The sequence below is a fragment of the Alosa pseudoharengus genome, unplaced genomic scaffold (assembly GCF_046254945.1).
Source record: "Alosa pseudoharengus isolate Yale_2024_CS ecotype anadromous, Long Island Sound unplaced genomic scaffold, YU_APseudo_1.1 YU_APseudo_1.1_scf_13, whole genome shotgun sequence".
Taxonomy (NCBI): domain Eukaryota; kingdom Metazoa; phylum Chordata; class Actinopteri; order Clupeiformes; family Clupeidae; genus Alosa; species Alosa pseudoharengus.
This window is the reverse complement of record NW_027468598.1, coordinates 15971603-15995572: the sequence shown is the minus strand read 5'-3', so window position 1 is coordinate 15995572 and position 23970 is coordinate 15971603. Positions and strand designations below refer to the sequence as shown.

The 23970-nt window shown below is 45.2% G+C and overlaps 2 protein-coding genes across 3 annotated transcripts in view; both read left to right on the top strand.

Annotated features, from left to right (window-relative positions):
- Window positions 1–13066, top strand: part of fndc3a (fibronectin type III domain containing 3A) — a 64503-nt gene extending 51437 nt beyond the window's left edge. For both annotated transcript variants that reach the window (XM_076282280.1, XM_076282281.1), the window contains 9 exons: window positions 1944–2049; window positions 2369–2544; window positions 2860–2973; window positions 3421–3570; window positions 4440–4813; window positions 5269–5481; window positions 5727–5893; window positions 6989–7113; window positions 10109–13066. In XM_076282280.1, the coding sequence (XP_076138395.1) occupies window positions 1944–2049; window positions 2369–2544; window positions 2860–2973; window positions 3421–3570; window positions 4440–4813; window positions 5269–5481; window positions 5727–5893; window positions 6989–7113; window positions 10109–10423 (1740 nt within the window). In that variant the 3' untranslated portion in view covers window positions 10424–13066. The remainder of the gene's footprint in view (window positions 1–1943; window positions 2050–2368; window positions 2545–2859; window positions 2974–3420; window positions 3571–4439; window positions 4814–5268; window positions 5482–5726; window positions 5894–6988; window positions 7114–10108) is intronic.
- A 2243-nt stretch (window positions 13067–15309) lies between these two features.
- Window positions 15310–20849, top strand: mlnr (motilin receptor). Its single transcript, XM_076282279.1, has 2 exons — window positions 15310–16191; window positions 20033–20849. Exons 1-2 carry the CDS (start codon window positions 15360–15362, stop codon window positions 20335–20337), a joined length of 1137 nt encoding a protein of 378 aa, XP_076138394.1. The 5' UTR covers window positions 15310–15359; the 3' UTR covers window positions 20338–20849.
- Window positions 20850–23970: the final 3121 nt, after the last annotated feature.

The following is a 23970-nucleotide window of genomic DNA, read 5'->3' as shown; positions in this document are numbered from 1 at the left end:
CTCGTTGTTATATACTCCGTCTCTGTCCCATTTCTCCTACTTGGTCACTACCTCTTACTCACAGTAAAAATGGCCATTTATCGAGTCATCCGTGGGCTCAGCAGTCTTTTACACCACGATGCGCGCAGCCTTATTGACTCATAAACGACTCCCTTGCAGCCCTGCAGCCTTTGCAGCCCTGCGCGTTTTTTTGCCTTCTCACTTGGCGGCCGCGCGTGGCTACTGTAAAACCTTCACGAGGACCTCATAAAAACGACCTGACCTTCTCATCTCTGTTTGCTTCCCACTTCGCTCGGGATCCAAACGCCTAAATATCACCCTTATGTAAGCAATCCCAAATGCTTATGTTAACAGGAGTCTGGGCGCCGTGGTCAGGCCACCCAGCTACAGCTGGGAGGAGGCTATAAATACCCAGAGCCTGTGGAAACTCCCCACACACTGTATGATGTCGTTACCTTTGATGCGTAAAGTATAGCCGATTGTAACAACCAGTGTGGGTCAGTGAAATGAACCCAATGACAGATGGACGTGCCGTGTTATAAACAAATGTTTTCACTGTTTAGCTTATGACAGACCAGAGCAACTGTAGCTGCCCAAACGTAGAGGTTATACTGAGTTGTAAAAAAGGAAATTCATATTGAGTGCCCTTGTAGCACAGTGTAGCATGGTGTGGGTAGCATTATGATGAATAAAAGTGCGTAGAGATGATTGGGGTTGTAGATGATGGCTCTGCAGGGGAGCTTGTTTCCTCTCTTGTTTCCGCTTGCCTGCCTGCGTCCCTATCCCCCCCCACACCCGCCAGAGCCCATGAGAGGTGCATGACTGGTGTGTCCTTAAAGGATAATTCCGGTATTTCGCACTTTGAGTCCCTTTTCTGGTTTGTTTTGGATGAACTAGAGTGGTGGACACAGAAATGTTGACTCGTTCAGAATCGAACAAACCTTAAGGTTCGTTTTCAAAACTGTGCAACTCACCGAGTGGTTAGTGGTGTTCGTTGATGATTAAAAACAAATATATAGGCGCAATGTATGATTTCAATCCGTGTTTTTTGCTATTGTGGAACTATTTTTTCAGATACCTCTTAACCGTGTATAAACTACCGCTCGATATTTGAGTCTGAAGCATAGACAGTAAAAAAAGGTCTCGCGGGACAGTCACAGTCGAGCGAAAAGACTACAGCCAAATGTAAACAGCCCCCCTTTCCGTTTCCAACCCATATGCTGTCGCTACTCTTGCCTGTGTGTGTGTTTGTGTGTACACGATAGTTTGGCACGGTGTCTGGAGCTGCGGATTTGGTGAATTGGGAGGCAGCCGCGAACACAATCCTGGGCTTTCCTGCTTTCCAGTTCATAAATGCGGCGGGTGGAATCGGGAGCCGCAGCGGCTGCTTTGGCAGCCTGTCCAGGCTGCTGTCTCATGCATTTATGCGCCTGGGCCACGCCGGAATAGCAGCGTGACTCACGCTAGTGACGGCCTTGTGAGGAGTTCTCTCTCGCTCTCACTCTTGCTCTCGTTCTTGCACGCTCTCTCTCTCTCTCTCTCTCTCTCTCTCTCTTCCTCTTTCTCGCTCTTTCTGAGACCTAACGTGAGTGATGGCTCATGTGGTGCCTGATTTCGAAGAGACTGACAGTGAAGGGGAGCAAGCTCATCTGCACACTAACTAACAGGATTGAAAAAGATGAGCTGATTTGGGGTTGTGGGGAGGGGGGGGGGCGGTGTTGTGTAGCTGCTTCCAAACCTGTATGACTCAGAGCGTTGTCACACACTCAAGCAAATTGACGGATATGCCAGGTTTTGGCACAGACATTGCTGGCATGATTGGATTTTGTCTGCGAATCAGCCACACAATGCTGGGAAAGTCAGTAAGGGGGACAGCCTGGGTTAGACAACTCAATTGATCCTGTGTGTGTGTGTGTGTGTGTGTGTGTGTGTGTGTGTTACAGCTGTCGGAGCCCCTGCAGGTACAGACTCCAGCCGTCCCCCCTGGTCCATGTCAGCCCCCCAGAGTGGCGGGTCGACCCAAAGCACGAGAGCTGCAGCTGCGCTGGAGTGAGTTCTGCCATCCACTGTGTCTGTCTGTCTGTCTGTCTGTCTGTCTGTCTGTCTGTCTGTGTCAGTGTTCATGTGTGTGATTGAAAGGGGGCCTTGTGCGCTGTATGTATTTATATGTAAGCCTATGGTGCCCTCTATGTAAGCCTATGGTGCTCTCTATAGGAGCTCATTGTCATAAACACTTGACTGTAAAAAGGTATTTGGACAAGATGGTGTATACCTGTACTGTGTTTGTGTGTGTATGTGCGCAATTCTCTGATTCTCTCTCTCTCTCTCTCTCTCTCTCTCTCTCTCTCTCTCTCCCCCCCTCTCTCAGGCCCTCCCCAGGTGGATGGTGGCAGTGCGGTGTGTGGCTACAGTGTGGAGGTGTGTGCAGCCCAGTCGGAGGAGGGCCGGGAGGTGTACCAGGGCTCTGAGCTGGACTGCACCGTTAGCAGCCTGCTGCCCGGGCGCACCTACAGCTTCAGGGTCCGAGCGGCCAACAAAGCAGGGGTAAGGGCCACAACAGGGGTGTGTGTGTGTATGTGTGTGTGTGTGTGTGTGTGTGTGTGAGAATTTATTGATAAAGAATAGATTGTGTTTGTGTTTTTTTGTACAGCATGTTCAGGGTAAGGAATCGTTTTGTGTGGGTCTTTGTAATTTTGTGATTTCATTAATTTGTCTGAGACTAGGTTATTACTGCATGTTTGTATAATATCTGTGTGTGTATGTGTGTGGTTTTTATTTTTTTCATTATTATCAGGATTTATGCTGTAGTTTGTCTAGTACTTCACTCACTTATCTGTGTGTGTGTGTGTTTGTTGGCAGTACGGTCCCTTCTCGGAGCGGTCAGACGCCACCACAGGCCCGGGGGCCCCAGAGCAGTGCCGAGCGCCCCACGTCACCTGCAGATCCCCGTCCTGTGCTGTGGTCAGCTGGGAGGTGAGACACCACTGCGTTCTGGCTCGCGCACTCCACACACAGCACTGTGCAGATGGTGTAGGCACATTTGAACTGGCAAAGGGCTTTATAAAAGAATGCTTTTGTATGTATTTAGACAAATCAAATTATATAGACACAATAATGTTAAAGATACAACTTTTTCACAAATGCTGTATATGCCCTCATGTACTTATGTGTGTGGTGGTTGAAGATGCATGATATACCTTGAATGTGATGGTCAATTTTAATTGAGTGTGGTTACTATACCAAACCAGTAAAGCAAGCTATACAGATGTGCCTCATAGTTCATTAAATTAATAAATAAATTAAATTAAATTATTTATGCTATTTGTTGTGAGGTCAGTGGAGGCCCAAATGTTTGTAGTTACTTCTTTGTTATATGTTCATATATATTTTTCCTGCCTTTGTTGTTGCTCCTCTCTCTAGGCTCCCCCCAGCAACGGTGCTCCAGTAACAGAGTTCCGCCTGGAGTGGGGTGCAGCTGAGGGAAGTATGCAGGTGTGCTACTCAGGACCAGCTCTCAGCCATGAAATGAAGGGCCTCCTACCTGCCACCAACTACTTCTGCCGAGTGCAGGTGGGACACACACACACACACACACACACACACACACACACACGGCTCCAACATGCCGACAGTTTTCTGTGCCCCTCTCCGCTGAGAGGTTGTCAGCTGGTTGAGTACACTCCTGATTTTATTTGCCATGGCCTGTCCGCCTTCTCAATGAAAAAAAGACATATCATCATATCCCTGTGTCACCTATATTTTACCTGTCAGCTGTGAAGTATAATGTTTTAAAAAACCATCAGCACTGCATTTCAATAAGGGTGGGATGGCACTGGATTTCTAAACCATTACCTCCACCTAGTGGTGAGAGAAGGTTCCTGATCTCTGCTAGTGGAAACAAAAGAACAAAAAAAAAAATGAAATTGTATGTTAAATATATATAAATATATATATCTAAAATAAATATTAATAATTATTATGTATTATGTATTAAAGTTATGTATTTCTCAATTATTAACCGAGGTTTATGCTTTGATTTTGCTAAATTTCTTCAGCTATGAGGTTAATACACAGGCGCAGGCTGTACATGGGAATGTAGTTATTTTCGTCTTATATCTTATTAAATCACTATCTGATTCTGATTCATTAGAAAGTAATACATGGATGCAGTCAATATACTGTTTTTTTTATTTTATTATTTGCATAAAACACATGGGTGTGATTTATACACAATATGGTTAATACTTGGGAATTACTGTTTAAACTGTTACTGTTTCATATCAGTATAATGGTGGATTTTTTGACTGAATTAATTCATGAAGTTATGGTGTGTCTGTGTGTGTCTGTGTGTGTCTGTGTGTGTCTGTGTGTGTCTGTGTGTGTGTGTGTGTGTGTGTGTGTGTGTGTGTGTGTGTGTGTGTGTGTGTGTCTGTGTGTAGGCATTGAATGTGGCGGGAGCGGGCCCTTTCAGCGAGGTAGTGTTGTGTCAGACGCCCTGCTCGGTGCCGGCAGCAGTCAGCGTGGTCCACGCCCTGCGGGAGACCGAGATGGTGGTGGAGCAGCCAGCCAGGCCGCGGCGCCGCATCAGCGAGGATGACGAGGAGGAGGACGACGAAGACGAGGATGACGAAGAGGAGTCCCCTGTGCTCCTCCACTCGCCCTCCACCTGCCTGGGCTTGCGGTGGGAGGCGCCGTGCGACCACGGAAGCGAGATCACCTCCTACCTGATCGACCTTGGGGAGAGGCAGCCAGTCCTCACCGCAGCCGTCACCAGATACATCCTCCAGAACCTGCAGCCAGACACCACCTACAGGTACAGTCAGATACACACACACACACACACACACACACACACACACACACACACACACACACACACACACACACACACACACAGTCCATCACCAGATGCATCCTCCAGAACCTGCAGCCAGACACCACCTACAGGTACAGTCAGATACACACACACACACACAGTCCATCACCAGATACAGTACATCCTCCAGAACCTGCAGCCAGACACCACCTACAGGTACAGTCAGATACACACGCACGCACGCACGCACAGACACACTCTCATTCACCAGTTCACACACACACACACACACACACACACACACACACACACACACACTTATAATCACACACATAAGACCCAACATCTAGGACCTCTGTGTGTATGCATGCATGCATGCAGACTTGAGAAAGCCTATCTACAATAGTGATAAAGCGCTGATGTGGCCCTGTGCTCCCTCTGTCCCTCTGCAGGGTGCGGATCCAGGCCCTGAACAGTCTGGGCGCGGGCCCCTTCAGCCACACCTTCAAGCTGAAGACCAAGCCCCTGCCGCCGCTCCCACCCCGCCTGGAGTGCACCGCCTTCAGTCACCAGACCCTCCGACTCAAGTGGGGCGACGGCCCCGCCAAGGCCACCACCTCCGACGCCCTGCAGTACCACCTACAAATGGAGGACAAGAATGGAAGGTGTGTGTGTGTGTCCGTCCGTCCGTCCGTCCGTGTCCTGTAGTATGTGTACGATATCTCTATACAAGAGTGTGTGTGTATGTGTGTACGCATTCACATGTTTTATTCATTAAATGTAAAAAATTACTTCAGTCATTAAATGTTAAAATTACTTCTTAAGTGCTGTGCATTAGCACTGTATTGAGGGCATGTTTTGTAATTCTTTCTCTCTCTCTCTCTCTCTCTCTCTCTCTCTCTCTCTCCAGATTTGCATCCTTGTATAAAGGACCATGCCACACTCATAAAGTGCAGAGGCTGAATGAATCTACCTCTTACACGTTCCGCATCCAAGCCTTTAATGAGGCGGGGGAGGGCCCCTTCTCCAATGTTTACACGTTCACCACTCTCCGCTCGCCCCCCGCCGCCCTCAAAGGTAAACGCTACCACCACACACACACTCACACTCACACTCACGCACACGCAGGTGTGTCTGTTGTTCATGTTTAAGATTTTTTACTATACTGACTTATGTCGTCTGTGAGTGTACCAGATTCAGCCCTGGTAAGAGAAGTGATTCCAAAAAACTTTGTGCTGTTAATTTCAAAGCTGCTCATGCTACGTTCATGTTGCAATCATGCAACACAGCATTGATGGTAACCTATGGATAGCTTTTGGTTTGTTTGTTTGTTCATTTGTCTGTATTGGTCCCCAACATGGCATAGTGATCTTCTATCTATGGTTTAATGTAACATCTGACTGCTGCCATTCTCAGCTAGAAAACAAATCCCTGAACTAGCATTTCATTTGTGCTAGTTCCGACTGCTTTTTACAACCATTTTTTCATGTCATTGTGGTTGGTTCGCTGATTTTTAAAAGCCTTTTTTTAAGAGTCAGATGTTTCTCAGCTTTCGAAAATGTTCAGTGTCGCTGTAAAGACCAGCCAGCTGCAGCACTTTAAAGGGTTCACTCCCTTAGGACTTCATATTTTAGAGCTTTAGAGCTCTCTGTGTGTGTGTGTGTGTGTGTGTGTTACCGTATGTTGTTTCCAATTCCTGATTCATCAGTTGAACATAATGCTAGCTGGCTGACTCATTTGTGTATTACTGTATGTGGGTGGCTGATGAAACACCTGGTCGGCGTTTTGTGTGCTGTGGCATGCTGATGGCTTGACAAGGGACAGGATATTCTGAAAACAGCTTGTGCTACTGCAACCCCTCACAACTCTGGACTTGAACTTTGTTTAGAACGGCCGTTCAGCGTTGCCCTTATCCAACCCTTTCTGTTCTTTGTTCTTTCTTGTTACACATGTGCCGTATTTGTGCTCAGACTAGTAGTAGTAGACAAGTGTATGTTTATGTGAATGTAGACAGACTTGTTTCTGTGTATTTTGTTCATGCTGTTAAAGTGTTTTCTTTCGGGTCAAATGGCTTCCGGGATAACGCGTTCCATCCTTGAAGTACTGACGTCTTGCATACTCCCTCAGAGAATCGAGGTTACCTGAGTAACCGTGACAAATTTTGTGTTTCAGCTCCTAAAGTGGAGCGTGTGGGCGACCAATCCTGTGAGATCAGCTGGGAGGCGCTGTCGCCCATGAAGGGAGACCCCATCAGCTACACCCTGCAGAGCATGCTGGGAAACTCTGAGTTCAAACAGGTAACCTGGATGATGTTTGAGTCTTTGATTTTGATCTGTGATTTTGATTTCACAAATGCATTTATCCAAGGCAGTGATGTATTTATTTATGCTGTGAGCCAAGGTATTATACAAGTATTAGTACTAATGATGGTCAGACTACTGTTTTGAGCGCTGAAGAGTTTTCCTGTGTTCCCTGTGCACCAATTGAGACAGATGGTACAAGAGAGCAGTGTCTACTGCACGCACTCTATACCAGTGGTTTTCAAAGTGGGGGCCGGGGCCATGAGGGGGTGCCAGGGGGGCCTCAGCAAGTTGGAAGGAAAAATAAAAGCAACATTTGAAATATTGAAAATATACTTATTACTATGAGGGTTGTTATACAATGCCATTATAATAATGTGGCACATATCTGAACATTATATTTTCCATGATAATGACTGGGAATAATAGTAGAGTGATAGCTCTCATATAGCAGAAAGCCCCAAATGCAATTTTTACACACTGTATGCTCCATCGCGAAGTGCTTGTGGCTAAAATAATTATTAGGATTAGCTTAATGTATTTTTACATTTGCTGTAGTATTGTCGAAGGGGTTTAATAACACATCAAGGGGGTCCTTGGCCAGAACCTAGTGGTATTTGGGGGGCCTTGTCGTGGAAAAGTTTGGGAACCACTGCTCTATACTATCCTTTTTTTTCCATTCGATGTGTGTGGGATGTCATTCTTTCCCTTGCCCGCCCTGTTCAATCCAAGCAGCATCAGAGTTTAGTTTGACATTGGTCTTGGCGTAGATTCAAGTCAGGGTTAGCTCAGTTCCATAGTCCACTGCTACCCTTTTCTGTGACCCTTGAAGAAGAAATGTAGTACAACAAGGCAGCTCCCGCTGTACCCAAAATACCCTCTGCTGCATTTCCTCTGTTCAGATCTTTGGTCTTGTGAACTCTGGTACCCTTTATGGTACCCTTTATGTCCTCCATCATCCTCCTCACCGCTGTCTCCATCGCTCCCTGAAGGCCACTCTCCATCACTGCTTAGCTTGGGGTTGGGGGGTTGAGGGACAGCAGGTGTTGGCGCCCCCGCTGGATGCTAATGTGGACTAATGGCGGTTAGTGGTGGCGCTTTGTCATGCCGCTGTGATGCTAATCTCCCGGGACGGGAGCCCCAGCGAATGAAATAAAGCTGGCATAATGAATATCATATCCGGGCGTATTTTGCATGGTCCTCCCTGACACCGTCAGCGCCCATCTCCAGCGCCATTCATCTCCGATCCCCCCATAACTGCCGCCCAACAGCTGTGTGCTACGGCCACAGGTAGAAAGGGCTGGATGTCCCCATAGCTCGCCCCAGCAAAGAGCTCTAAGAGCTCAAAGAGCCGTTAGCTAGAGTTTCAGCTAGTGCAGTCCTGGTGCTCACCTTTCTGATAGAAGGCTGCAGTGTTTCCCATACATTGACTTATTTGTGGCGGCCCACCACAATATCAACATTGACCACCACATAATAATTTTCCAAGTTGTGCTAAATTGTGCTTAAATCTGGTTAGCATCATAACCACGCTGCGCTAATTTGTTAAAAACTGTTGCATTCAAGTTAATTCTGCAAACCTACCACTGCTGTGACACACTGGGCTGGATTGTTTGCATGACTTTTAACAGAAACGTCCACACGTTTCCTTCAGTAGTGGGATGGGTGTGGCTTTAGAGAGACGTGCTAGTAAGGTGCAGAGGTCAGAGTCGGGTTAAAGGGTCTCCTAAAAGATCAGTTGAAATGGATATGTGAGTCAGTTACGGCACCTATTTAAGTGATCCGCCCTCACATCCTGAAGATTATCCCACCACCAATTTAAATCACTTTCTGTGGAAAAGCCAAAACTTTAGATCTCCTGGATTAAGTTTGTTTATCCAAACTAAGCCAGACTAAGTCACCCAAAACCTCCCAAGAGTTTGTTTTAGTTGTTGATTAGCCGGGTGTTGAACTAGAGTAGACTGTTTTTGTTTACCCTCTCAGGTGTGGAGTGTTTGGGGGTTTTTGGCTGATTTCGAGTGAGATGTTTGGGGTTTTCCTCCCCTGCTTTGGGTGGCATCCTCTGTGGATCTGTATAGTGTTTACTCGCAGAGTTCCCCCTTTGCCCTCCGCCCCTCTCCTTTTTGTTCCCTCTCTCTCTCTCCCTCCCTCCCTCCCTCTGTCTCCTCTGTATTCTCCTCCTCTCACCATCTCCCTCTCCTGCCCTCCTCCCCCACCCTCAGTTCCAGCACACTTTGTTCCTCTCAGGTGGTGCCAAGCGTGTGCGCACGCACACGCACACACACACACACCAGGCTGCATCTGTATGAGTCATCCCTGAAGTCTGTGTGTGTCTGTGTGTGCCACTGTAAAATGTTTGTATTTTTTGGCTTTAAGACTCTGCAAACCTCACTTTCCTTTCCCTGTATGTAATTTTGGCTCATGGACAAAGGTGCATGTGTGTCTGTGTGTGTTTGTGTACACATGTGTGTGTGTGTGTGTATGTGTGTGTGTGTGTGTGTGTATGTGTGTACGCATGTGGCACCACACCTGAAGAATTGGCCAGCAGAGTGTTGTGTTTGTGACGACAACAGTGTCCTCAGTAAATCCTTCCTGACATCAGCTATTGCTAACTTGCGCACACTCAATCACTCACTCTCTCACTCTCTCTCTCTCTCTCTCTCTCTCTCTCTCTCTCTCTCTCTCTCTCTCTCTCTCTCTCTCTCTCTCTCTCTCTCTCTCTCTCTCTCTCTCTCTCTCTCTCTATGTCTATGTCTCTCTCTCTCTCTGGATGTTGGGTGCCATGGAAAAGTACTGGCCAGTCTCATGCCTCATCTGTCTTCTGTGTGTTTCAGGGAGGGACATTCAGGGAGGGACATTGCCCTTTAGCATAAATATATTGTATAGGGACATGTGTGGGTGAAGATATCATTGTATTATTCAAATGTGAACAGTGATGTATTGGAAGTGCCACACATTTATACTCCTCTTCTCTTCGATCTCTCCATCTCAGGTGTATAAGGGCAGCGCGTCCTCGTACATGCTGTCGGGGCTCCAGGCCACCAGCGAGTACCGTTTCCGCGCCTGCGCCCACCGTCTGTGCCAGGACGCGCCCGAGCTGGCCGGCCCCTACAGTCCCACCGTCTTCCTGCCGCCCCAGCGGCCGCCCCCGGAGGCGGGCACGGCGGCAGGCACCCGGGGGGCAGCGGAGTCGCGGCGGCCCAAGCGTAGCCTGACGGACGAGCAGCTGACGCTTATCTTCATCCTGCTTTTCGGCGTCAGCGGCATCCTCATCGCCTTCGTCATCCAGTACTTTGTCATCAAGTGAGAGACTGGCCCACGGAGAAGTGAAGGATTGTGCTAAAGAGGAAAACAAAAACCACAGATACACCCCTACATAAATATATACATGTATACATACAAACCCCTCCCCATGTATACATACAAACAATCCCTGCAAACCCCCTCCCCAATCCGACATGGTCTGTACGGCTTTGTTTTTTTTTTTAAGTTTTTTTTTTTTTTTTTTTTTAATTTCTCTTTATTTCTCTATTGCTTTACTGTTATCGTTATATTCATTGACTTTCCTTTTTTATTTTTTATTTATTTTTTTGTCTTATTTTACATCATGGGATTCAGTCATCCACAATGGAAAGAAGGGGTCTCTCTCTTTTCTTGTGTCTCTTGCTTTCTCATCTATCTATCCCTCCCGCCATCTCTCCCTTCACCCTCCCTTGTCACTTTTCTCTCTCTCACACTGTCGGAGGAGCTCTATTGGTTCAGTAGGGCTGTGTGTTGTGTGTGGGGGGTAAGAGCAGTTCAGAGAATGACTGTCTGCTCCAGAATCTCATCTCCTCCATCTCATCTCCTCATTCATTCACCTAACTACGTATATTTCAGTCACGTATATATCCATATATGTGCAGATGTAAGCATCTTGTAATTTATATATATATGTATTTTTTAGCTCCGGTATGGGAAATTCTGATTGGTCAACCGGTTTTGTAGGCCTGGCCCACTGGCCTTGGCTGCCCCTTTCTCGAGAAAGCGTTTGTGGGTTTTTTTTTTCCGTATGGGACTGAGACAGAAGGGACTGTGGGCACTGTGCTGGCAGACTCTCGGAGCGGTCATCTCCGAGGCACATGCGCGAGACAGCCACCCCATACGACGGGGAAAAAAAAGAAGCCGCGGGGTTGCCCGACGGCCCCCAGAAGGACTTGTGAACCCCCGACCTCCCTTTCCCCTTTCTTCCTCCCCCACGTCATGACCCCCAAATGTTGGGAGAGGAGTTCACAAACAGGAAGGAACCCGTAAGAGGCGCAGCACGGCCCGTCGAGGCGTTGTAGAACGTTCATTTAGCACTTTCCGACCTTTTTGATGTTCCGAATGTGTAAGGATGCAAAAATGACTAGATAAATGTTTAGTATATTTTTGTACAGTGAAGAAACACGGAGGGCCGTCACTCCCAAAGTGGGAATAACCTATGACGGGGTTTAGTGGGGATAGACAAAAACAAACAAACAAACACAAACAATAAAAAAAATCAAAAATGAGAACCAATCTAACAAGAAAAGAGAACTTTAGAAGACTTATTTTTTAATATCAAGTAGTTACTGTAGCTTGTTTTTACAGTTATACAACTGCTGCTTTGCTCCAAAACATTTGCTCAGCTCAAGGAAGAGAAAAAAAGAATATGAAAAAAAAGTACGCTTTCCGGAAACTCATCTTTGGTATTTGCACCTTAGTGAAGGGATGTGAGATGAAACTTGACTGAATGCATCACCAGCTTGTGATGCGATAGCTGGAACTGCTCTCAGATGGATTGTGCAAAGTCCTATTTCTGTCTTGGGTGTTTTAAAAATTGTAGTTCTATTGATTATATTAAAGTCTTTGAAACTGGTATATGAAACTGTTATAATTAAAAGAAGAAGACAAATCTAAATGACTTCAGGAGCTCGCTGATTAAATTCAGATCAACTAGCATTTTTGGTTAAGTTTTCATTTATTATTTTTAACTTTAGTTTAAACTGATTATGTTAATTTTACTTTTTTTAGCAATATTAATTTTGATGTACTGTACAAGATAATTACAAGAGCATCTAATTATAGAATTTAATATTCATTTTGTGAAATCCTTTGGTCCCCCTGTTGGTTGGCATAGGGTGGTATGGGTGGGGTGAGTTCGGAGGGGGATAGGGCTATGCATTTGAGGTTTATTTTTTTATATCGGAAGATAATTTAAGTTAATTCTGTCCAGAGAAAGAAAATCGTTAAAAAAAGGAAAAAAAAATGTGTTGTGCAGAAATGCAAATCAGAAAGACAGCAGTGAAACCATGTGCTTGTTCGTCATGTAATTCCTGTGAAATCTAACACTTGCCTTTTCTCTGTGTTTAAGTCTTTGTGAGTGATTGCGAATGCGGAAAACACATACAGTGTAGCAGTCTGCTAGTAGGGTTTTTGTGATGTGTTTGGTTATGGGAACGGCCATTGCTGTTGCAACAGTTAAAAACAAGTACAACAGATACTTTGCAAGAAGTCTTGGATGATTTAAAAAAAAACAAAAGAATTACATGATTTGGTCTTCTAGATATTCTGCAATGTCTCAAATTCCTATTTTTGATAGTGATTTAAAAAATGTAATTGCAACATATGTGCCATTTTAGCACCTCCCCTCACCATGGTAGACCCCCCTACTATTGGCTGGTGGGAGAAAGGAAGCTACAAAAAGAAAAAAAATATGCACAAAAAAATGAGACCATTTTTATGTAATTTTAATGTTTGCAGTTACCTCATACACCGTACATTCCAAAATGAGAGATTTGTTATACTCTACATAATACCAGACATATCACTTTAAACTGTTCGTTATGAAATAAAAGAAATGTATAATCATAAATATGTATCTAAAGCGTATCTGTATAGCCATGATATCTACAGAAGATCCATGCACAATAAAAGATTTATAATTCTTCATTGTCGACATATTTCTTCATCAGTCCATCATAAATAATTGACTCTAAATCAGTTTCATGGTTTTGATCAGTCAAAGCCTCTATTGGGTTTTGTAGAGTATGCAAGTTATAGACAAGGTATTACATACCAAGAAAGATAGAAAACAGCAATGTCCCAGTTGTTTAATGTTTAATTTTGGGTTCTGTGGGTGTAACTGTGTTTATACAGTAAATATTTTCTAATGTTTTTACTGTATATTTCTTTGTCAGTTTCGGTCATAAAAATATATAGGGGAAAAAAAGGCATGCCATTTTTATAACCATTGAACATAATGAAAGTAACCACTGTGCTTTTCTTTATCCTCTGCAAAGCACCTGTCATCTCTTCCAATGCATCAGTGCAGAATTCATTTGAACAGCCCAACGGGACAGTGACATGACGCGCCACTTTCATATAAACATCCTTGTTGAGGATGTATGTCCTGTCAAGCCTGCCAGCAGCAATCAGCGTAATAAATGGACCTCTGTGTCACACGAGTGACCACCATGTCTTCTCCCTGCCTGGCTACAAATCTCAATGTTCCTTTGCCAGCTCCTCACCCAGCTAGCCAGGTTGCTGCTGCTGTGCTGTCAATAGCAAATGACCCAAATGAGTTCTGGTGCTAAATACTGCATCTTTGGCCTCTACACTCCTTGGTCTCCTATTTCGCCTCTCTAAGCCTAAGCGAAGGATTGTTTGAGGGGTGATGCTTTTTTTTTTGTCTTTCTGATTCTTTTCTCCTTTCCCCCCACTTACAAAGACTTTGTTTGCTTGAGAATGGTGGACCAGTCCAGTGCTGTCAGAGATGAAGTCCCACCCCCACCCCTGAGAAACAAACAAGACAACATGGCCACAAAGAGCTGGTTAGACATGTTCTTTAGGTAAACTCCAAACAGACCCAGACCCACCAGGTTACACAAGTTTGTCAGGAAGGGACAACTGCATGCAAGAGACAGAATAATGGAGACAGAGTTCATTGTTTTTTTTTTTTTTGGTTTGCGTACATTCTGTTTGTTTGAGCTCTCATATGTAAAGAGCAACCCTAGCCGCTTGGCCTGGCGAACCCGATCACACTCGGAGACGCAGAGAGAAGCTCTCTCCTCACAGCCCCTTCAAATGGTCGCTTCCCAGAATAGCCAGAGATATGACCACACTTCTCCCCTTGTCTGTTTTTGTTGTCAATGCCTCACTGTCCTCCTTCGGTGTACCTGTTGACACAGAGGAGGGAAGAGAGAGCCACTCCACTGTCCCGCGTCCAGCGAGGCGTGACGGGAGGAGTGGAGAGGACACTTGGCAAGCGTCCAGCGTTCATTTTTTTGTTTTGTTTTATCTCCAGAAGAGATTGTGCATGTACACACATCATCAGGGAATATAGGATGGCAAACAGTGGCAGGCTGATAGTGCACTGCTGATAATGCCACTACTGGAGAATAGGACTGCTCCTTTGGCTTATATAAATACAAATATGTTATTTAAGTAGTTCATAATGGCTTTAATGGTGGTTTTAACAATGTGGAATAAATGTATGGCTGCCCCCTTTGCAGATTGCTTTTTATCTTGTAGCTGGTTGCGGCCATGCAAGTGACAGTGTATGAGCTGTGCTTGAATCATATTATTTAAATTGTCAATGTTATTTTGTGTTATTTCCAATTCAATTCAATTGGAAATCCAGATCTGAAGAATAATGCTATAGGGTAATTCTATAGGTTTTTGATGGATACATGAAGAAAAGCTCTTACCCCTTCTGTTGTCCCCTCCTCCCTCTCTCCCTCATACCCCCCACTCTGTTCTGCTTGGTTGTTCCCCCTCTCTCCTCCTCCTCCCCCCTACCCCTCCTCCAGCAGTGGCTCTATTTGATTAAGAATTAGACTTGTTGATGGACCCGGCGCACAGGCAAGTCCACTGCGAGCCGCTCACATACTCCACAGCTGCTGCTGCTGAGCTCAGACTGGAAGGTGACCTGCTCCCTACTCAAGCTCCTGAAACCCAGCCACTGAGGAAGGTCTGCACGGAACTGTCTGTGTCCCCGTCGGTTCCTCTAGGTCCCATTCAGCATCTCAGCTGAAGGAGGAAGGAGAGAGGAAGATTGTGTGGTATTCCTTTGAGTGAGTCTCTTCAGTAGATGGTGATGTTGGACGTCTAGAGGTTCCCTGTGACTTGGAGCACCACATTTAAAGTTTGTGTGGAGGACTGCCTGCTCTGAAAAAGTGGGATTTAAGATCAAGAGAGGAGAAGGGAGAAGCTTCAGCTTCAGCTCCGCTGGTGTCCTCTGTATGCGACTAGACGGGGGAGTGCGCGTCACTCCCGGTGGCATTCCGGTGAACCTGCATCCCAGCATCGGAGTCGGGGACCAATCCCCCGCCAGGATGATCGATGACCCTTACACGGACTATCATTACTATGTCGACTCGCTCTTCCCTGCGTCCACTCTCATCCCGGTCACTGTGGTGTGCCTGCTCCTCTTCCTGGTTGGTGTGGTGGGCAACACCATGACCATCCTCATCATCCAGCGCTTCAAGGACATGAAGACCACCACCAACCTCTACCTGTCCAGCATGGCCGTGTCCGACCTGCTGATCTTCTTCAGCCTGCCCTTTGACCTCTACCGCGTGTGGAAGTACGAGCCGTGGGTGTTCGGCCCGCTGGTGTGCCGCATCTACCACTACATCAACGAGGGCTGCACGTACGCCACCATCCTGCACATCACGGCGCTCAGCATGGAGCGCTACCTGGCCATCTGCTACCCGCTGCGCACCAAAGTGGTGGTGACCAAGCGCCGCGTGAAGCTGGTCATCCTGGCGCTGTGGGCGTTCGCGCTGCTCTCGGCCTCGCCCATGCTGCTGCTGGTCGGCGTGGAGTACAAGAACGCCACACTGGCAGACGACAGCACGCGCCAGTGCGTGCCCACCAGCTACGCCATCGACTCGGGCCTCCTCAACACCATGATCTGGGTGTCCACCATCTACTTCTTCGGGCCCATGCTGTGCCTGCTCTTCCTCTACGGCTCCATCGGGCGCAAGCTGTGGAAGAGCAAGATGGAGGAGCTGCGAGGGCCGTGTGCAGCGGTAAGGGCCAGGTCACACCGGCAGACCATCAAGATACTCGGTGAGTGAGGGATGAATGGATGGAGGGGTGGATGGAGGGATGGATGGAGGACATTAAAGAAGGTAGGGAGAAAGTGTGTGGATGAGTAGAGGTAACACTGGATGGACGTAGATGAACGATACGTGAGAGAGACAGGCCCTGAATGAGAGATTCACTGTGTGCCATAATGTGAGAAGTACTGAAAAAACACTGCTTACAGGAAAATGCCATCACACTCAGGGCCGTAGTCACCATAGACTTTGGGGGGGACGTGTCCCCCCCAATATTCAGATGTGACCAAAATGTCCCCCCCAATATTCGGACATACAAAAAAATAAAGAAAAAAACGCTATAGGCTACTACAGGAAACCAACAAGTCCCACCATCTGAAATGCAATCAAACGTAAATAACACACAAATTAGTGACCTATTCATGGTTTCCGAGAGTACACTGTGAGTGGTTTGTCCTGGAGGTTTTGCGTTTATCGTTTGAGGCGTGCGCTATCAAAAGCTTTCTGCACCCTACTGCGGTGCAGGCTGTCAACAATATCGCAAAAGATACCGGTACAATTCTCACAAAACGTGTTGGGAAGGTGTAGCACTGTCTAAGGAAACCCCATTAATTTTTTAAGCTGATCAGACTCGAAGGTAACTTTGAAGCATTTTCCATATTGTAGCCTATTTTCTCGCAATGATAGCGAAAGTGAAACGTAGTGTCCTTTTATTTGAATTTGCGTGCCTGTGTCATTCATTTCTTTCACATGTCTTACAACATAAATAATGCATTCATATGCTAGTAGTAATGTCAGAAATGAACCGGTTTATAAGCCTCTTAGAAATGGCTGTTGCATCTTACATGTTACATTTAGATGCGCACTCAATCGCGCATCCATGCATGCAAAACGTAGCACTCAAATGTGGCGACGGCAAAAAGTTGAAAAAACTTTTACAATGGCGGTGATAGCCTACAGTTAATGTGAATCGCGGACATTAACCAAAGAAAGGAATTTCCACCTCCATTCACCAAATAAAGGCTGTGTTTCTACATTTTAACACAAAGCGTAATTTCTTTCAGAAACCAGCCTATAATGCATAGGGTAACTTGAGGTGAGTCAGACAGAAGAGGGACCTGTCTTAGTAGCCTATATTGAATCCCATCCCTTTCAAACAACCTTAAAATTGTGTGATTAGCCGCCAGAATAATAAAATCAAAATACAAAATATGATTGGGCTAGGTCCAAACCTATGAGTAAGCATTCAGTGTAATATAGAGGTTATCAAAGATACTCTAGTTTGTATTTTCTTTTAAAATATACATTTTGGAGACAAATGGAGTCATACCACAGGTCTATATCCAGGGATGGATTATTGAATGGGCCTACTGGGCCCAAGAGCTCAAGGGGCCCTGAAGCCTAAGACTGTGTGAAGTTGCTTCTCCGCCCTTCTCTTCTATTTCCACAAAACTCACAAGTCGTCATAATATAAAGGGTATAATAAAGGGTCTTTTTTTTTTTTTAAAGTCTTCCGGGGAAGTATGCCCCCGGGCCCCCCTATCTTAACAGGGGAGGGTTTTTTGCATCTATGCCCAGGGGTTCATAATCCTTCCGTGCCTATGTCCGTCAAAAGTTTGGTATATCCTAATTGACTGACTTAACTAATGACTTGTTTGTGATTTTAATAATATTTTTGCATGGCAGGAAATGTATTGAAATTCTGTTATTGAAATTCACACCGCACCACAGATTTGGTCCCCCCCAATGTTGACATCATGGCTACGGCCTTGATCACACTCATTAAAGCAACACCAAAGAGTTTTTTGTACCTTAAAATAATGTTTCCAAAATCGTTTCAGTGGTTCATCAACTCGTAACAGGGTGAACGGCACTTTCTGCATTCGCTTCGCGGCCCTCTATCGGCTATTACCGCACTATGTAAGTTTGCTGCATCGGGTAGCGGATCTGTAGTTCGATGGAATGAGACATGAGAAACTACAAATTTGACTTGCATCTGATGTCGCAATACATCGTACTTTCATAACATCATGCAACTTATTCTACCTTGTCTGTGGACATTGTTATTTGCAAAGCCGGTGCTGGATAAACAAATAGTGCGTGCGACAGATGAAAAGTTCTTTGGTGTTGCTTTAACAGGTGGCACACTATTGTTCATTGATGTGCAAATAGAAAGAAAGTAAAATAGAAAGAAATAAATGAGTGAGTGAATGGATGAATGAATGAATAAATGAAATACCCTGGGAGGTGAGCAAGTGTGTGTGTTTGAGAGAGAGCGAGGGAGAAATTGAGACAGAGTATGTGAAATTTATTATGAATCGTAACACATTTTCGGGTGATAATTGAAATGGATATTCACACTAAATTAAGAGTTGAGGCTGAAAAGACATAATAACATCCAATAGCAACTGTAGCTCCACACACCCGTCACTTATTCTTAGCTACCCAAAAAATAGAGGTGTGTGCACCACATATATATAGGTGCCATGTACATATAGAGGTATATGTTTGTAGCACCTAGAAATATTGTGTGTGTGTGTGTGGGAGAGAGAGAGAGTGTGTGTGTGTGTGTGTGTGTGCGTGGATCTCCTTTGCATATGAATGAATGTGTGAAAGCGTTGACACAAGTGGGATATTGCTTTAATTAAATCTGTAACTTGGTGTGTAGAGAGCGTAGGAGAGCAGCACATCTGTTTCTTCTTCGTGCACGTGTACTGCGCTCCCACAACGCCTACAACATACACGCTGTCAACCCAAAGGCCAACCTTTACCTCTTTACGTGTTAAAAGAACATAAGAAACAGTTCCAGAGTATATCATAATTAAGGATTATCTTCCATGTTAAAAGAACATATGAAAGAGTTCCGGAGTGGATCATAGTTAAGGATTATCTTCCACTACTTTCCATTTCGCATTTTGATGATTTTTGATTGTTTTTTTTTTTATCTGCAGACATCGCCGCTAAACAGACCAAGATGTCTGCCCTATTCCCCTAAAACCTCCTCTTCAGTTGTCACTCTATAAACATCTGGTTTATTTGGCACCAACCGGATTAGCCAGCTGATTTGTGGCCCTGGGGTTTCCTTACAGTAACAGACAAAAGCTCATAGTTCTGCCGTCTGTAAATATTTAATTCACCATATCTTCTATTACATTAATGTCGGTCATTAGGCTGACATGCAGAACAAGGCCGCCATGCCACATTTGTTAAGTCTCAGATTGAATTGTGGTTGTGGGGGTAGGGCTGTGTGTGTGTGTGTGTGTGTGTGTGTGTGTGTGTGTCTGTGTGTCTGTGGTGGGGGGGTGTATGGTGTTGGTCTCGTAAATCAGTCCCTAATAGGAATTTCCATGCTTCCATGCTCCGGAATGCCTGAGCCCTAATCCAAGTGCAGGGGTAGAAATCTGGAGATGGAGTCACTAAATCACTAACCTCCTGCTGGAGATGACAACAGCTCCATACAATCAGCACGCAGACTTGCCAGACTCTACAAAACCCACTCACCCCCAATGCCTGGATTTGCTCAGTCACAGGTGGAAGGTATAACTTGTTACTTGTCGTGAGGGTGAGAGGCTGGAATTGGTGGTACGATTTAGTGTCTTAAAAGAAAAACTTGTTTGGTCTACATCAGAATTAAAGGTATAGGTTCAGAGTGAAAGTTAGATATAGATGGAGAGTAATTTAGGTTTTGGAACTAGCAGTTGAAACAGCTGACAACGCAGTTTGAGGAACCAACAGTTGAAATAGTTTTACAAAAAAACGGTTTCTGTTCCTGTGTTCCATCCTCCTACCTCCTACCTTGTTTACATGTTCTCTCCTTCCTCTCTCTCCATCTTCTCTCCGTCCCTTTCCAGCCGTGGTGGTGCTTGCCTTCGCCATCTGCTGGCTGCCCTATCACATTGGCCGCAACCTCTTCACTTACGCCAACGACTACTACGAGGCGCGCCTGAGTCAGAACTTCAACGTGGCCTCCATGGTGCTGTGCTACCTGAGCGCCTCCATCAACCCGGTCCTCTACAACCTCATGTCCAAGAAGTACCGCGCCGCCGCTCACCGCCTCTTCCTGCTGCACCGGTGCGGCCACCGGCCCGGTCAGCCACGGGCGCTCTCCGTCCGGGAGGACATCGCCACATGCACCGACACCTTCACCGGGGTTTAAGAGAGAGAGAGACAGAGACAGAGAGAGAGACAGAGAGAGAGAGAAAGAAAGAGAGAGAGACAGAGAGAAATGGACAGCAGAGGGAAAGAGTTGTGATGGTATTAGGCGCCGCCACTGAGAGCCTGATTGGTGTCTTAGAGAGCCAGGGAATGGATGGATAGTCACTTGAGGTGAGGTTTCCGTGGAAACCTAATTGAGCATCAAGCTGGGATCACCTGCACAAAAGGTTAAGATGAAAGAGACTGAGAAGAGAGGGAAAGGAAAATATATACCGTATCTATAAAGGTGTAATGCTGCTATGTGAAAAGGGGGGGTATGTAGAGAGAGGCTGAACTTGAGAAAGGGCAAATATTCCAAAGGTCCTTTTAAGTTGCCCTCAGTGATATAACAGTGAAATCAATTCACCCAAACTTGCAAAAAAATATGAACATGAAAAAAACCTTATTGTTATTGATTCTCATGACTCAGCTAGTAGAATCCATTACAGAATTATGTACACAAAGCATTTCTTTGTAAGAACATTACAGCCAATTGCTATTATGATGGGGTGGGGGTGGGGGGGCAATGACTGAGTGGGTACAGACCTGTAATATGTTAGACCTGGGTAATTATGATCAAAAATGAAATAGACTGAGAGGGGTTTGAGTAATTGAGGAGCCTTGTTAGTTAACTGGAGGACACCATCCAGTGAAATAACACCGACAGTAGTGACAGATCATTCTGTCTGGCTAATGGTGGTGCCAGCAGGGCTTGTTAAATCACATTCTGTTCACACAGCAAGCTAGACTCTCTTTTCTGTATTTTCCTCTCACATCTAACTGAAAAAGATCTTTTTTTGTTGTTTTCTTACATATCCGCAATTGATCGGTGTACACAAAAAAAGTCTTTGACACATGATGGCCAGAAGGTTTTCAAAGCTTCTACCCCCATATTCATTATCCTTCCTTTGTAGCATTCACACTCATATCGACAGAGGAAGCATAAAAGCAGCCAGGGCCCTTCAGGATGTGAACCTGAACGCGAGGTGCATTCTGAGTGAGTAATTTGCCTGATGCAGATGCCCCCTCCGCACCCCCCCCCCCCACACACACACACACACACACACACACCCATGTCAGTGGCCACCTGAGCCCTGGGTAAATGCCTGGCGCCCTTTGGCCAAAACACAAAGTGCTGCCTGCTGCCTACGTGCCCCTCCACAGCTGCAATCGACCGCCGCGATCACATTACTCCCTCCTGGGCAGATTTACAGTGGCAGGCCTGGCTTCCACATCACTATATTCAAACTAATGACGCTGCCCTTCTCCCTCCAGTTAATGTCTTTGAGAGACAGATAAAAGTGTGTGTCATTTGTCAGGAGGCACCAGTGGGGTATCAGTCTGTGCCAGGGCTGTGGCCCTAATCTTTGCACACACACATACAGTACACACACACACACACACCCTACTCATAACTGACTACAAAGCTCTTTTGTGCCAATGGCGTGTTCCGCACCAGTCTTCATTTGTGTGGCTAATGTCTTGTTTAACGTGTGTATTGGTATATCTTATTTAAAGTGTGTTTTGGTGAGGGGACCTTACTCTGCTGTGTTTTGGTATGGCTACTGGGGTACAGTACATGCTCTTTCAGGACCGATTGAAGTGTCCAGTGGCCTGTCTAACAACCATGTTTTTAATTCCATGGCTATTTCAAACTGTTTATTGGACTCTAGAATACCTAGCTCTCTTTAATGTGCTCCTCTGAGGCCAGGCACTCTATTAAATTTCTATCTTTAACTCGGGAGAGCTCAAAGAGACGAGGGCAGCTTTCAGTGCTTACTTTAAAAGCACCTCTCGCAGACTGAGTGGCAAACGTCTGCTCTGCTGTGACGTGTGCCTAAGACAAGACAGCTTGCATTGCTGAAAACACATAAAAAGAAATGCACAAACAGACCAGAAATGTGGTGAACCCCACTCACACGTATTAATCAACGTCACTAGAGTCAACTAGGGACATTGTTGTGCTGACTCCTTAGATCTCCTTTGGGTTTCACATTCTTGCCAGCCTAACAACATTTTTTTTTTTGCAAAGAAACCTTTCTGTTCTGACTGTTTATAATACTTTGAGGATGTCAGTAACTTTCATAGCCTCTACAGGTTTCATATCTGTTGCTGTGTGTATTGTGTTCTGTGTAATAGCCTAGTTGTAATAGAATACATGGGGGATTTTGAGAATATGTTTTCCACATAGTACAATTGTTTGTTGTTTTTAATGTTTTAGCATAGTAAAATAGATGGTTGACACTGCTAAGGATGTTGAATTTCTGATATGTATGTGCCAACATGTGCCATTGTAAACTTAATTTTAAACGTATCTTTTACACAATTCATGCCAAGCACTTTAGTTGTATCAGAGTAAGTCACACTTGGTGAAGCATTTACAAAGATCAAATCAGGCTTCAGTAGACTGTTGGAATGACATTGATGGAGGTAACATAGGCCAAGGTTTCATAAAACTTTAGGATTGTTGTGTAGACTACCATACAGTATAGTCGTATAGGCTATTTATACATTTCTTAACTGATGTTGGACTTCAATGGTGGACTTGTGGTACAATGGCATTGCTGTTTTCATTACATGTCATCAAGTATGATATTAAATATATTAAAAACTGAAGTAATCCTACTGAAATATATTGTTGTTGATGTTAATAATTTTGACAATAATGACACTCGGTAATATACTGTATATTAAGTCATTATCATGCTATAAACTATATTTACAATATCATACTATCAATGTAAACATTGAAACAGTACTACAAAATGTAACAATAAACGAACACTTTATGATATAGCACACAGTTGGGGGATATGTTACTCTATAAATTGTTGTAATCGCCGCCCCATCAAGGTGAACGACAGCTTTCTGATTATGAAAAGTGCAGTTCTGACTTTCTCCACAGGGGGGTGTCAGAGCCTGGTCTTGTGGGGGTGACCTCACTGCTGTCCAGTTCTGAGATAACGCTGGAGTGTTCATCGAAGGGCAGGGTTGTTTTGAATTCTTATCTTAAAGCGTGGAGCCGACACAAAGCAGGCCATCCTACGCAAGCGACCCCGGAGGATTCCCAGATCTTTTTGGCCTCGCTCGCCGTCTCTGCCGGCCAGCTTTTTCAGGGAAGTCATGGACAAATGAAGTCGTATTAGCCATTATCTTGGCGTCTTTTCATCACCCTGACATAAAACACTTCAACGTGTTCCATTTACAATATATTAGCCTACTAAGCGCTACATTAGATTTCATTAAAAAGGTTTAGTTCTGGCCATGACCTCACTGACTACCCCGAGTGTTTTCCAGGCTAGAGCATGTCAGACCTAGGCCTACGTCATGTGCTCCTATCCCTGACACGCTAATCTAACGCTGTGGTGACTGACTGTTCTGTTTCAGGCTAGCTCCACGTTATCTCTGCCGTCTCGTTTCCATAATTTTCTCTTCTCTTTTCTCTTGTATGTACACTGAGGTCTCTCTAAGGCCTTTTGCCATATGTGGGCATCGGAATGACTGTGGTTCTATGCACCTCTCTCTATCTCTGTATGTCTGTCTCTGGTACTGCTCTAAATTGACTTCCTATTGTGTGTAACTGACAGGAAACGCA